This window comes from Primulina tabacum, chromosome 18 (genome assembly GCF_025594145.1).
Source record: "Primulina tabacum isolate GXHZ01 chromosome 18, ASM2559414v2, whole genome shotgun sequence".
NCBI classification, from domain to species: domain Eukaryota; kingdom Viridiplantae; phylum Streptophyta; class Magnoliopsida; order Lamiales; family Gesneriaceae; genus Primulina; species Primulina tabacum.
Genome location: NC_134567.1, coordinates 27,486,883 through 27,502,489, shown reverse-complemented (window position 1 = coordinate 27,502,489; position 15,607 = coordinate 27,486,883). Strand labels below are relative to the sequence as shown.

Sequence of the window (15,607 nt, the reverse complement as noted above, 5' to 3'; positions counted from 1 at the left end):
AGTGGATCGGGATAGATCTCGAGTTTGATCAAACATGTCCAATAAAAAATGTTTATATATTTAAAAATATAAAATATATATGTATATATATTTATATAATTATATTTTTATACTAAATAATCAATATAACTACAATTTTAGTTTATAAAACTTTTGGATTGATATTATTTTATTTTATTGTTATTTGTTTAATATGAAAAAAATATTGCTGCAAATTTTTTTGGTTATCGATTGAATAAAAATCGATACATTTTTAAATTGTGATAATATTTTTATCCTGAATATTATTAATATAAATTTGGAAATATAAATTTAATGATTTGTTAAGTTTAAATTTTTTTATTGAATAAATATAAAATTATATATTTTCGATAGATCTGATCTGGATTGGATCCACTGGGTTCGCTAGGCTAGGCAGGACGGGTCTAAAGGATTTATGTTTTAATCAAAATTGCAATTTTTCAAGTTTTTATACAATTTTTCGATTATGTTTTGACGATTTTCTTTTCATATTCTTTTTGTGTTTCTTTCTTTTAGATTTGAAATTTTTAGATATAATTTTTGAGTTTTTCTTATATAAGTTTTGTGATATATGTTCTCATTTTATTAAAATTTGGTAGTTTTATATAGTCAATTGAAGCTCGAAATTCTTTGTAAATTATTTTTTTTTAAAATTTTAATATGGTTCTTTTCGTTGTCTTTATTACTGAAATTATTTTATTGTATTTACACTACTCTTATATCTTTAATTTTTTTGATATATTTGTTCCACTATATATCTTGATATTTTATTCCTACAATTAATTTTTTGTCAAAGAAAATTTATGATCTATATTTATTTTAGATTCCCGATGAAAAATCTTGGCTATGCCTCTCATAAATGACATAATAATTTAAAAATTTAATCTTTTATAAAATTTGAGTCAAACGTCGAATAATTTTTGAATATTTTTGTATTGAAAGCCTTGTAGCTGCTAGAGAAGTGGACGAGCCTCACCACATTGGTCCGAACGAACGACGGCCCACAAATTGGCCCCAACGGGCCGTTTATTGGGCTTATTAGTTTTTGGAATTTGTAGGGCTCCTGACTTTGTAGCATAAAAGGGCAAAAGAGAGGTCAACCTCAATTTTTTTTTTTTTTTTTTTTTTGCACTTAAACAAATTTGGGACAAATAAGGTTTTGAACCTAAATTCTCAAATCGTTCTTTATTTGGGAATCTCGTCTCCTAATTGATAATTTATTTGGCTTCCCGGCTATAATGGCTTCATTTCAATATGGTTTATCTGCGATCGTTCTCAGAAACACAAACAAATTTTTATCTCGATGTCATTAAACATGTAGTTGATAGATGAATAATAAGAATAAAGAAAAAAACTTTCCCGATGCACGCAACCTATCGTTTCGAGCATATGGCGTAGTTTCAAATCTGTGGAATGGAAATGCTAAAAAAATCATCTCCATACAGCTATGTCTTGATTCTGATTTTATTCATGAGAATTAATGTTTGCAATTTCCAAAAGACACGTGATCAATGCTTGATTTGGCATTCAATTTGTTCTAGCCCAATAGGTCCGAGAAAACTTAAAAGGTATGGGCTTAATCCATATACAAAATTCCGGCCCAACCCAATTTCAGTTAAGCCCTAATCTCAAAAAATAACATTCGTTTTCCCGCTCATTCAACTCACGGTTTCGAACCCAACTTTTTTTTTTCTTTTTAATTTCTAATTTTATTTTCGCAGAGACAACAAATCTCTGTCTTATTTCCATTTTTAAATAAAAAAATTAAAATATAAAATGTATATAGAAATTGTGTGTTTATGTTAGCATAATCAGCTAAATTCACATCTGCATTGACTGCGCGGAAGATCGGAAAGAGCGGATGATCTGCATATATATCTATGTAGAAAGAAGCTAAGAAATGCAGAAATTGCAATTCAGGCTCAGGGTTTATGGAAATGGACTCTCCTGAATCTTCGAAAACTTCCGCCATTGTGAATGATGCTGAAACTGTTCCTGCCCAAGTATATTTTTACATGCCTTTTGTTGTGACTATGCATGCATGATGGATTTGCATTCCTAGAGTTTGCATCTTGTTTTTTTTTTTTTTTTTGGCTCGATTCGTGTGAATTTGGGTGAGCTTGGTGATGGGATTTGGATGTTTAGTGTGATTTTGAGATGGGCCAGGAAGAATGAAGTTCATCTCGTGTTTATGAAGAAATAGCGTATACTTTGTTGTTTTCGGTGGGGTGGATTATGGGCAAGGTTTTTTTAAGTCCATTTTTTCGGCAATTTGAGTTGGAATAGTGGGTGGGTGTTGGCAGTTAGGTTTCCTGGATTTTGATTGAGTGGTAGAATGTTTTCAGGTGTTTGTAGAAGTTAGATTTTACAAGCAGTGGTTTTGGTGTAGTTATTTAAAGTGGAGGTTATTGGTTATGCGGTTTTCCAGAAATTTCGTTTGTTGACCTACAGTGTTTGTGGTTCTTTTGGACATTGATTTTTACCGGAGAGTATCAATTTGGGATGTTAGTGTCGAGGCTTAATTCTCAATGGCCTATCCTATTGTTTACATTTTGAAAAAATATTATCATTAGTATCCTTTAGATACATAGCCTCCTATTTATATGTTTTTCCTTATATTTAGAGTCATGTGTTTTAAAATAAAAATAAGGTCATTATTTCAATCAACTGTTCCGTTTTTATGTGGTCGATAATGAATGCTCATATCTTGCTTATGTTGGCAATTCTTTTTTTCAGAATTTATAGTAAGATGATGTATATCTGTTCTATATTTGGATTATCCATTCGTAAGCTGCAAAAGGAAGAACTAGTTCTCTTATTACTTTATGACACTAATTTCCATCTCTTTAGGAGAAAATATGTTACTAAGCTATTTTAGCATCTTAAGATATTTCTTAAAGTTTATTTGTAACCTGTTGCTTCCTTGACTCTCAGGAATCGCCCATTTTTAGTTACATTAGCAATCTTTCTCCCATACAGCCTTTCAATGCACCTTCAACTATACAAGGCTTTCCAGGGCTCAGTTCTCCTCCACTTGTATTCACGTCACCCCAACTCAAACCAAACAGCCAACAGACCTCTCTTAAAAGGTTGGCTATTGTTCTCTTATATTGAATAATATACATGCTTCCCTTTTGATTATTTTAATCATGGTAGTTTATTATACGAGGTGATTTATGTGAAGCAGGACAAAGTTTCTTGAAGCATCAACTGGAAAACTATGTGGGCAGGATGAAGGTGGCAAGAAGAATATCACTGTTGATGATGTTTCTAGCAATATTGAATCCCGGATGAGCACTAGCCTAGTAGCTTGCACCGAGAAATCCACAGACAGTAACGGCACTCCGAATGATCAAATTGAGAGTCCCACAGAACATCCTGACCAGTTCTTGGCTGAAATCTTAAACATAGATTCCGTTGATCTAAATAATCCTTCCAATTCAGCCATAAAAAAATCTGAATGGAATCATCAATCAGCAGATAATGTTGCAGGCAAGGAATTTTCTGTGAAACCTGAATACAAGTATGGTACTACTATACATGAAGAAATAGTTGTTGCTGCACCTCCTTCCATAACTAGGCCAACTGAGGAGGTACATGCACTAGAAGCATCAGCTGATGTAAATGCAGCAGAAACAGATATAAAGCACGAAGAAGATATATTAGCTGAGCAATGTCTTAAGACTGGATTTGAGCCGTCTGTGAACCATACTCTTACCAATCTAGATCAGGGAGATTCCATGAATGAGGTCAGTGCTGATTACAGACATCCATTTCTATAGTTTGGATGCCAAAATCGCTACTAAGTTTTTCACATTGGAAAAATCTTTGAGTTGTTTGTCACTGGACCTTCCGGTCATTTTCTCATAAATTCTTAGAATTTTAATATCACATTATTTAGGAATTTCAATTGTTATCTCGTGTGTTTGAAGTTATCCTCATAAATTCGCTTAAATTGAGTAGGTTTTTCATCATCGCGGAATACGCAAACGCTGTCTCCAGTTTGAAGATGCCATGCTGAAGTTAACAAGTAGGCCCACTCAGATTCCTTTAGATGATGAGAAACCAGAATCACTATGTTTAGAGATACCGCCAACTCCCATCAATCAGAAACCTGCTGGTACCATACAGGCTGTTTTGCATCCTAGAAGTAGTTTGAATTCTACCTTGAATGTTCCTAAGCGTACAAGTTTTGGCTTGCACCTAAATAGCCTTTTTAATTCTGTACAATCTGCATCTGGTGCAACAATAAAGGTGAAATCAGTTTCAAGGGGTAATTTTAGCATTTGGGAGAGGAACTCAGAACCTGAGATGAACTCTGTGGCAGAAAGTGTTACAGCAGATGCTGATGATATTAGTATTGATATTCATGTGCCAATGGTAGTTAGTTCTTCATCTTCATCGTCTAGCAACAATATCAAATGTTCAAACAACTCTCTTGTCTTGGATTCAATTGAGGATAAATCAATTCCTGGCATTAAAAGGAAGTTTAACACTGTAAATGATGGGGCTGCAGCAGAGTTAAACAAGTCAAACCCTAAGAAGAAAAGGCAAGCCTATGATTATCATGCATCCTTGATGTTAAACTCTGCATAATTATACAGGAATCAATCTTCTTGTAATTTTCTAGGAAAATAATATCTGAATCCAGTGATGGTGATGGTTGCAAACGCTGCAATTGTAAGAAAAGTAAATGTTTAAAGCTGTAAGTACATTAAACTTTTTTCGGTTTTTTCTTCAACCTCTGCAAGACGTCTTGTTAATTTGTTTCCTTGCAGTTACTGTGATTGCTTTGCCGCTGGGATATATTGTGCAGAACCTTGTGCTTGCCAAGGCTGTTTAAACAGACCTGAACATGTTGATACAGTTCTTGAAACACGGCAGCAAATTGAAACTCGCAATCCTCTGGCATTTGCTCCTAAAGTGGTGCAACACATCATCGAGCCACCTGGAAGCAATTGTGGGGTATTGTTCTGATCAAAACTTGTAATTACACTGCGCATTAGTGATGTATTGACTGAAATTTCGTATAGTTAGAGGAAGATACAATGCATTTCACACCATCTTCTGCAAGACATAAAAGAGGATGCAATTGCAAGAAGTCGATGTGTCTCAAAAAGTACTGTGAGTGCTATCAGGTATGTGGTGGTATATATGTGTATGCACTATATGTTTCTTTAATTCTTTTGTTTCTTTTGCATTTTATTTTGCATACTTGGAGGTGGGGATTGGGAGAGAAGAGAAATTCAATCATGCCATCCAGTGCTTGCTTTCTTTAATTGTTTGTGAAGAAGTAAGTTTCATTCTTTTGGAAAGGCTAATGTCGGATGCTCAGATGGATGCCGTTGTGAAGGGTGTAAAAATGTCTTCGGCCAAAAGGGAGGTATGCTTTTTACTGAGGTCCTTAATGACTCTACTATGTAAGTAATTTGGAATTACACATCTTTGATGCTTAACATTACTGGCACTGGGTCTTTCCAAACTTATATGCACCTTCCATGTTTAATTACCTTGACCTCTTCAGGCATCGAAGTGACTAAAAATATTTCTCATATTTGAAGTGGTCCAGTAGCTTGCTCTTCAAGTCTTCTACTGATCGCGTAAATTAGACTTTTAAGTTTGCCCATTTTGCTCACTTTCCAAGACATAGGTTTTGAAATTACTTTAGTATTATTTTATTATATAAGAATTGCTTGTTTATTATTATTTGAGTTATGTTTATGATTAAACATGATTAATTGGGCTACTTCTGTTTCACTGTGGTTAAAATATTTCTTATTTATAAAGGGAAGTGGGCAGGTTTTCATTTCCTTCGATAATTAGTTCCTGACCTATTTATATATGTACACATGGTAATAAATATCAGCTCTAAGCTATGGAATTTATGTGATCGACCATTAGAACCTGCACAGAAGGAATCAATCATCGCAGCAATATCAGTATAGGGAGACTCTCTATCTGTTTAGATTTCATTTCAACTTCTTATGTTATTTTTTATGATTATAATTTCATAATATTTGATATTTTACAACTATCTAATTTTAATATTTTTGTTTTCATCTAACAAAGGGATATCACCAAATCTTCTCATTCTAGTACATTTCACATCCTGCACCTGTATTAATCTAATGCCTCCATTTATCCCAAACCCTCTCATTTTTATGTCAATCTTTTCTCATATCCTACCCACCCAATTTTCAAACTCTTTTTAGTATTCATTTTCGCTCTGGCACCATCTTGATGATTGGGACACTTATGTTGCCCCAGCTTTTCAGTATTTAAAATTTTTTAGTTCTTTGAGGCTGACAGTGGTATGGATGCTTCCATAGACCTTCAAATTTCGGTTAGCGAATACTTACTAGCAAATTACAATGACTTGATTTTTTTTTTTTTGAATGATCTTGTTAAGGATAACTGTCTGTATGGTGGATCTTCAACTGTCTTATCTTCACTATGTATTTGCTTATCTGGTACCAAGTCACTTGAGGTTGTACAGAGAGCATCTATGCATGTGCCAAGCTAGTATTATTGTGCCTCAATAATTCAAACTTTTGCATAGACTCGTCCAACCATGAACCAAGTCACAAACCATCTTTCAAAAACTATATTTGAAAACATTTTTCGGTTTTGATTCTGAAATTGGAAGCAGAATCAAAGAATTATGGTTTGGTTTTGGTTCCTAAAAATCATAAACCAGAAATGTGAATTCATGGTAAGCTTTGAGGTACTTGATTTGTGGACTGCATATAAATTCAATTTAACATCATTTTTATTTCTTTTTAATAAATATTAAATATTCCTAATATTTTGTAAATATAATTGTTAAATAACTAAATTTAGTTTGATTAGCTCATTGACTCATATGAAATTTAAATAAACGAATTCATTTCAAATTTGTTCGAGCCTAACCAAAACCATTAAGAGCTAGAACTAAAACCGTATTCTAGTGATTTGTATCCAAAATTGGAACATTCGGGTTTAGAACTGTGTTCTGACCTACTTGTACAACCTTTGACTCATATCATTACCTTGAATCTTCACTTTGATCTGATCTGGATGCTTTGTTTAATTCCCAGAATTTGGCACGACTAAGGATGTGTTGAGTGATGAAGAAAATAACGAAATACAAGATGCATCTTTGGTCAATGACTCCAACATGTTGGCATCTGGAGATGCTGTACATCATACTGACTTTTGCAGTCCTCGCAATTCAAATCCTTTTACACCAGAATTCCAGTATTTGAAGTAAGTTTCATTTCTTTCGAATAAAATTTGGATCGCATGGATTTTAATGCCGCATGGTACTGATACTTTGTTCCTCATTTCACTTGTTCTTCTTTCTGGTTATATAGCCATGAAAAGGATGCAGCAAAAGCTTGGTTCCCTCCTGGAAAATACTTCCTGTCACCTGAACCTGGTCTCCCCTCTGTGCCACCATTTCTAACTTCCCCGAAGTCTCCTAGAGTTTTAGATAATGATGCAATCTCAGAAACTACCAAGGAAATTCTGGATCTGGTTTCTTTTGATCTAGAATCAGATTACGGTAATGTAGAAACAGGAAATGAAATCTCAGAAACCCATCAAGAACCTGAGAAAACAGGGCTTCTATCTCAAAGACCAGATTCCAAGGGATGGGCGAATAACTCAGTACTTCAATCTTCTTCCAGGAGTGAACTTTATTCTTCTGCAAGATCATCGCATTTTCGTTGTTCGCCAAACACCCCAGTAGCTAATTTCAGTGGGACTAAACATCAGCAAGTGATGGACTCGGATCATGATTTATTTGATGTTATGCAAGATGATACACCAGAGATACTGAAGGATATTCCCACACCTCTCAACGCTGTGAAAGTAAGTTCCCCAAATAAAAAACGGGTTTCTCCCCCTCACAGTCAGGTACCAAAGTTTGATTCGAGCTCACCAGCAAGGTTCAGAAATGCAGTCAAATACATACTCAAATCTGTTCCCTCTTTCCCACCTCTTACATCATGTATCAATTCCAAGAGTGATTCACTTGAGCAGGCGGGCAATTCTCAAAATTGAAGTGGCAGTGACCAAGACCATGAGTAGGTGCAAAAAATTGTGCACCCTAGTTCTGATTCGTGAATATGGCATCATCTTGGTTGGTACTCACTACAGTGCTTGATACTTTTTTGTATACTGTTAATATGCTGGAAGGTTGCTCGGTGTTTGCAATGTTTACAATTATCAAATAAGACTTGTTATTACTTGATGATGAAGGCAGCCTTGAGCTCAACATGACTTGCCAAACGGTCGTGCAATGTGCAACAGCCAACAGGTTTGTACTTTCTCTACATGAAGGCATTCAATTATATGAAGATAAAGAGAGTAATATAAACTCTTTGCATTAAAGACTGATAACGATTCCATTAGAAGAGCAATGAAATCCTCAAGTTTAGTGTCTCATAAAACATCACCCCGCTTCTTTGTATTCAATTGTTTCTCACATGTAATGTTGCACACTTGAGTTTATACAGGTAACTGATGCATGCATGTAAGCTAATGTAATGGATTTCTTATCTGATGAACAATTCCAGTTGGGAACCCAAATGGCCAAATCCTTCTTTGTACCAGTTTGTTTGTATCTACATTACTCCTGTTTAAATATTTCTTCTTGTGAATCACAAGCATGGGCGGATCTTTGCAGAGGAGGCTATGACTGATATCTGTCTTTCACATGAAATTTTTTGACAAATTTTTGTGTGTTTTTTTTTAAATTTTGAAAATGTGCTTTTATAAGGAGTTTCGAATAAATTTATGGGTAAATGGTATTTATCTACATGTATAAAGTATGAAATTGAAGTATTATCTGAGAGACAACATTAAATTTGTGTCAGCATGGTCTCGTGAGGGGTCGTATTTTCTTAGTATGAAAAATAAATTTTTATAATGTGATAAGACTAGAGTCGGTTGTCACAAACACAAATCACTTTTGTGTTTGGATTTAGAGATAAAAAGGCGTCGAACATGCATGCATGGAATCTTTAACAACATTACAAAACCAAATTTAATGATAAAGAAGTGAACTTTCCATGAAAAGTGCGTCCTGGTTAACCAAATTTAACAATATTACAAAACCAAATTTTATTCACATTCTAGTTCCAAGTAATACTGTCTGTCCAAACCAAAAAATACAATTTTTGATCAAGTTACAATACAACTTCCACTAGAAATTCAATATATAATGAGATGTGTAACTCTCGGTCCCAGCTAACCTTCTGATATTTCAAAACATTGATAGCTGATTGTGTAACGCCCCAAATTCGACGACTGTCCTCACTGTATCAAGACGAGTTTTTTCAGCATGCTTATGTCCTCACTCACACGCACCCTGAGAAACTTCCCAGGAGGTCACCCATTCTAAAATTGCCCAAAGTCAAGCACGCTTAACTTTGGAGTTCTTATGTGATGAGCTACCGACAAAAAGATGCACCTTCGTGATATGAATAGTACAAATCAAATCTTTTAAGCCCTCTTCAAATGTACAGTCCATTACATTGAACAGTCTCGGAATCCCTCTCATTCCCGTGTGGGTCGGTTCATTCATGTTCCCTCCACCTAGAAGCCTGCCAGGAGCCGCTCATTGTCCGTGCAACTGATGGCACCGGCGATCACCCCCCGCCCTCTTCGCAAAGAAAATATTAGAAAAATTTGCAAAAGAGTATATAGAATCTGCATGCTCTCAATGTCCATTTTCATCAGAAAAATACCATTAGAAAAATGACATTTTCTCGCATGGTTTTTACAACTCTTGTAGAAAAGTGTAAGTTTGAGATATATATTGAGACATTAATTAAATATCACAATTTATTAAATTAAAAATAAAATAAAGTATCGTATTAATGTATTTGTAATATTTGTCGTCAATTCAGCTAAAATAATGAAATAAAGTTATTCTTATTTTCAATCTCAATCCTTAAATCAAAAAATTGAAAAATCACCTAAATAAATAAATGAAACATTAATTAAGTAATTTCCTCTGACAATCGTACAATGCAATCTCTGAAATGCGGCGTTCCACTAAGTAACAGTCTGCTGTGTACCACTGTCGGTTAAATGTCTTTTCCCGATAACTGATGACGTGTTCAGCTGAAGAATCAGCTGCTGAGCAATAACTGGTAAGGTTTACAACTGATGTTAGTTGACTGCTCGTTCAGTTGCGTAAATCAGTTGCGTAGTTCAGTTGCGGCTTCACGCGTTCAGTTATTATAATCAGTTGGTTCGAGATTTTGTCCTTCAGTTTGTCAAACGCCGAAACTTAGTTTCCAACAAATGGTGTATAAAAGTGTAACTAATAAAAATCACAAATCATACTCATATATTTATAGGTATATAAATTTGTTAACTTTTAACCCATTGCGGATTTTTTTTAACTTTCTCTGTTTTTTTTATAATACATATTATATATAGTTAATTTTATATCAGAATGAATTATTTGTGAATTAATATTGATTATTAATGTTTCATATTAAATAATTTTTTAAATAATATCAATAAAATAAAAATATGTGTAGTAAAACACATATATAAATAAAATAATAAGTAATACACAGTTAAAAATTATCATATTTAAAAAAATTAATTTCTAATTAATGGAAATAAGTTATCACTATAAATCATATTCATTAAAAGAATTATTTTCGTAAAAAAATTATCAGTATTATCTAATAAATTTAATACAACAGTAGATATTAATTTTCGTTCTTTTTAATCATTACTATATCATTCTATTTGAAATAAATCAAACCAATCAAATTATACGATAAATAAAATATTAAAAAAATTTGCAAAAGAGCACATAGAATCTACATGGCCTCAATGTCTATTTTCATCGAAAAAGTACCATAAAGAATGAAATTTTCTGACGTGTTTTTAATGACACTCGTAGAAAAGTGTAAGTTTGATATATGTATTGAGACATTAATTAAATATCACAATTTATGAATAAAAAAATAAAATAAAATATCATATTAATGTATTTGTAATATTTGTCATCGATTCAACTTAACTAATAAAACAAAGTTATTCTCATTCTCAATATCAATATTTATATCATAAAATTGAAAAATCACCTAAATAAATAAATAAAAGGTTGATGAAGTAATGATGACTGAAAGAGTAAATATATATATATATATATATGTGTGTGTGTGGGCGCGCGCGCGCGCTCGCACTCGTGTTTTATGTCAATAAAGTCATGTGATACGTGTAATACATTTATTGATGAGAGGCTATCCTTCGATTCACGTGCACTCAATTTACCTATTGCCATTTAATTTCATTGTGGTTTAGAGATTCTTACGACCAAAAAGCACAGTCAAATGTAAATTTATTTATTTATTTATTTTAATTTTGTATCTTAGAACATGAAAAGGAAGAGGAATAATAGGAGGCCATGTTTTTGGTATCATTGTCGAAGCACATTGTGTGGTATATATCGCACATCTATTGGGTAGATTCAATGTAATTTTACCACTTTTTCCTTTTTTTTTCTTTTTTTTTTTAAAAAAACACACTCATTCTCTATATAAAAAAATATATTAGGACGTTAAAATATTAAAATGTCCTTTAAAAAAAATTAAATGTCATGTAGTATAGAAAATAAACAATATATAAATTGGTTAAGTTACTGAAACATTTAATATTTCACACAATTGATTATTAGAGTATGAATATTTTTGAAAATTCAAAAAAAAAATCATAAAAGAGATTATATTTTGAACATTGAGAGTGAGAGATATATATAATTAAATAATATAGTGTGAAAATGCTTTATTTTTTTTTAAAAAATAAATAAATAAAACATGAAATACTAAAATCATAGATTGTTGATTTTGATGGTCAAAAGTTGGCAATAAGGCAAGTCTCGAGGTAGTTTGTTTGTGTGACCAAAAGTCAATTTGGAAATTTTGGAGTTTATTGATTATCTTAATTAATTAATTAATTTATTGTAGGACAATTAAACATTTCCCCCTTAATATAATTACGTGTGTTCTTTGACTGATCAGTCCTGCTACCAAAATAATACTTTATTTATTTAAAATATAGTAAATTATATAGCTAAAAATAGGCACCGAATAATTTGTTTTTTTTTTTTTTTCAAAAATATTCATACTCTAATAAGAAATACATATCTCTGAGAAATACATATCTCTGAGAGGAGAATATGATATTTAAGCTTTCGAGGTTATAAAAACTAATCGTAAACCAAAATTGAAAAAAACACATGTGAAACGGTCTTATGAGTCATATTTTGTGAGACAAATCTCTTATTTGGGTCATCCATGAAAAACTATTACTTTTTTTGCTAAGCGTATTACTTTTTATTGTGAATATGAGTAGGATTGACCCGTCTCACAGATAAAGATTCGTGAGACCGTCTCACAAGAAACCTACTCATCAAAATTTTATTAAAATACATATTTATTTTTTAAATTTCTGGTTATTTATTATTATTCGAAATTACATTTCTTTTGCCTAAAAATTTATTCATACTTGATTTCTCTCTTCTTCTTATTTTTTTTTTTTTTTGGTAATTTTATTTGATTTTGTTTTGGTCTCACTCACATCCACAAGTGGTTAGGTACCAACGACAGTTGGTTTTTGTCCCTAGAAGACAAAATGGGTGTCACATGGAACCCCAATCAATTCCACTTAATTTTTAATATTTTTCCAAACTTTATTTTGGTTCATATCAAAGCAAACGGTGGAGTTGTTAAGTTACATACTATTTAATTTCTTTACATTATTTATATGTTGCATTTATCAAAATATATGAGTAGAATTTGTTGGGAACATTTATTGTTCCTAATAAAAACACTTTCTTGGGTCTAAACCGACAAATATTACACACTGAAAAATAGTGATGGCGGGTTTTATCGTCACAGAATACACGGATATTCCTTAAAAAATATCTATCTATTTATCTATAACTCCTCAATAGTCATTTGGTTGATATTCCTTAAAAGATAAAAGCAAGAGAATACCAAACTATGACAAAAATTTGTGTGAGACGGTCTGACGAGTCGTATTTTGTGAGACAGATCTCTTATTTGGGTCATCCATGAAAAAATATTACTTTTTATGCTAAGAGTATTACTTTTTATTGTGAATATCGGTAGGGTTGACACGTCTCACAGATAAAGATTCGTGAGCCCGTCTCACAAGATACCTACTCTCAAACTATTATGCATGTATTTGGATATTTATTGGAAAAAGTAAGCACTAATTAAATAACAAAATTAAGATGCCTCCGAATTGGGCGCACATGGCTCAACTTATATCATAATTATTATTCCCACTATATCGTTCGAGTTTTTGCTCTTACTTGATGTGATTAAACAAATTGTGCTTATTTTGGAGTCTGTTCTTTTGAACATGCACGCATGCATGCCACTTTTTTTTGTATTAACGTGACATTGTTTATAGGATATTATCCAACTAATTAACAAGTTAATCGGTTCTTCCCCTTCATTAGTTGAATTTCATTATCAATTTGCATGCAAATACATGAAGCTATACCATGAAAATTGCAAGTTTGGCGTGTGTGTATTGATTCTCATATAACAAAATTCGGTGAGACAATAGCTTAAAAGACGATATTCAGTCTGTCAGTCATATTGAGATTGAGACATGACGCAAAACCGGTCCTCTTTTAAGTGGACTTGTTTAAGTCGATCCTCTTTCACAGAAATGAGGCTTGAACAATATCCGGATTCACAATTGATTAACTGGTTTTAGATCCACATTAATACGTCTTGGCATGTGAATCCTAAGTTCATTCAAGGTGAAAATGAACAAAATCCATTGTCATCCAACTATTTATTCCATTCATTGACAGGAAATGAAAGAGTGTGGAGATTACGTCAAAGTAAAAAGGTCCAATATCACAAATGTTGTAAGTGGAGCAATCATTAAAAACCAATCCAAATCCTATGATTAAATCTCATGATACCACCATCATCCCATGAATGAAGCAATCATTGATTAGTTGCAGTCCTGCAAAAAAGTTCATCAAAGATTTTGAAACTGTTGATAATAATTCATTTCAGTTTTGTAGCTCTTTTGTGAGACGATTTCACGAATCTTTATATGTGAGACGAGTCAACCCTACCGATATTCACAATAAAAAAGTAATACTCTTAGCAAAAAAAGTAATATTTTTCATAAATGATCCAAATAAGAGATCCTGTCTCACAAAATACGACATGTGAGATCGTCTCATACAAATTTTTGCTTATTTTATATATGTGTAAATGAGTGCATGCATATGGTGCTAATAATAAATAAATATATTTGCATGTGACAATCATCAAATTAATTAGCCAAGGCTCTTTCTAGATATTATATATATACTTTGATTTTAAATAATAAAATAAATGAAAACCAAGGAGTTAACTCTTGCCTATATAAAGTGCCTCCCAAAACACAGATTCAACGAACAACCAACTGATCTTTTGAATAAAAATTTTATCACTATCTTTGTCTCTGTCTCTTCCTTGGTTTCATTCCTTCTTCTTCATCACCAAATCTAACTTTTTAAAACAACCAACTGTTGACTCATTATTTATCAACAAATCAAATATATAGATACATATTATACTGCTACTTGGTCTTTTTATATATAGCTTACCTCTAGCTAGCTATACTTGTTTACTAATGGATAAATCAAATAAAAACAACTCCGCTTCCCCTTCCAAGAGCAAACGATCAAAGGCGAATGCCTCTACGGATAATCAGCAACCACAAGATTCGAACCGGTTTCTTGGGGTGAGAAGGCGGCCATGGGGGAGGTATGCGGCTGAGATAAGAGACCCTTCGACCAAAGAGAGGCATTGGTTGGGTACTTTCGACACTGCTGAGGAGGCGGCCTTAGCGTACGACAGGGCTGCACGTTCCATGCGTGGCTCAAGGGCTCGAACCAATTTTGTTTACTCAGACATGCCTCATGGTTCGTCGGTCACCTCCATTGTTTCCCCTGACGAATCATACCACCACCATCAACAACAACAAGATTTCGCCATCTTCGCCGATTCGCAACAGCATAATCATGATGAAGAACACCAACACCATTTGCTTTTCTTTGGTGGAGAACATGTGAATGATCATGACTACAACAACTATTTTCTTAATCACGGGGCTAATGCTGCTTACATGGAGCAGCAGCAGAATGAAAATGTCGACGACCACGAGCTCCCACCGTTGCCACCGGACATTACTAGCAGCTGCTACTCCGGAGAGCCACCGGTGGTGCTATCGGAAACGGGACACGGAGTTCTGAACGACATGAGGTATCTTGAGTTGGCAGGATCAGCTCCATACGATTTCGACGCCTCCACCACCTTCACCAACATCACTACTGCTACGACAACTGCTTTCGCCTCACCGAGCGGATATGGATGGTTCTGATCATTTTCACACCACTAAATTTATTAATCATGCTTGATTATTAATTACATATATAAAATATTGTATGGATTTCGTTTCTTACAAGGGTTTGTCGGTTTATAAATAGCCTTCATCGATACGATGTATATACCTGTTGTACGATGGAGTGCTTTCTTTC

General features: G+C 33.2%; 2 protein-coding genes across 5 annotated transcripts; both read left to right on the top strand.

Annotated features, from left to right (window-relative positions):
- The first annotated feature begins 1,757 nt into the window (after window positions 1-1,757).
- LOC142533186 (protein tesmin/TSO1-like CXC 2) lies at window positions 1,758-8,646 on the top strand. 4 transcript variants are annotated; one of them, XM_075639857.1, is made up of 10 exons: window positions 1,758-2,024; window positions 3,001-3,110; window positions 3,206-3,770; window positions 3,985-4,571; window positions 4,652-4,726; window positions 4,800-4,986; window positions 5,055-5,159; window positions 5,338-5,404; window positions 7,098-7,266; window positions 7,374-8,646. In XM_075639857.1, exons 1-10 carry the CDS (start codon window positions 1,953-1,955, stop codon window positions 8,062-8,064), a joined length of 2,628 nt encoding a protein of 875 aa, XP_075495972.1. In that variant the 5' UTR covers window positions 1,758-1,952; the 3' UTR covers window positions 8,065-8,646. The 4 variants fall into 4 exon arrangements, with proteins under 4 accessions (XP_075495972.1, XP_075495973.1, XP_075495970.1 ...); XM_075639858.1 differs by having other exon boundaries at window positions 1,760-2,024; window positions 3,209-3,770; window positions 7,374-8,645; XM_075639855.1 differs by having other exon boundaries at window positions 1,760-2,024; window positions 2,956-3,110; window positions 7,374-8,645.
- A 5,865-nt stretch (window positions 8,647-14,511) lies between these two features.
- Window positions 14,512-15,607, top strand: LOC142533775 (ethylene-responsive transcription factor LEP-like). The gene has a single exon (XM_075640666.1). It carries the CDS (start codon window positions 14,701-14,703, stop codon window positions 15,448-15,450), a length of 750 nt encoding a protein of 249 aa, XP_075496781.1. The 5' UTR covers window positions 14,512-14,700; the 3' UTR covers window positions 15,451-15,607.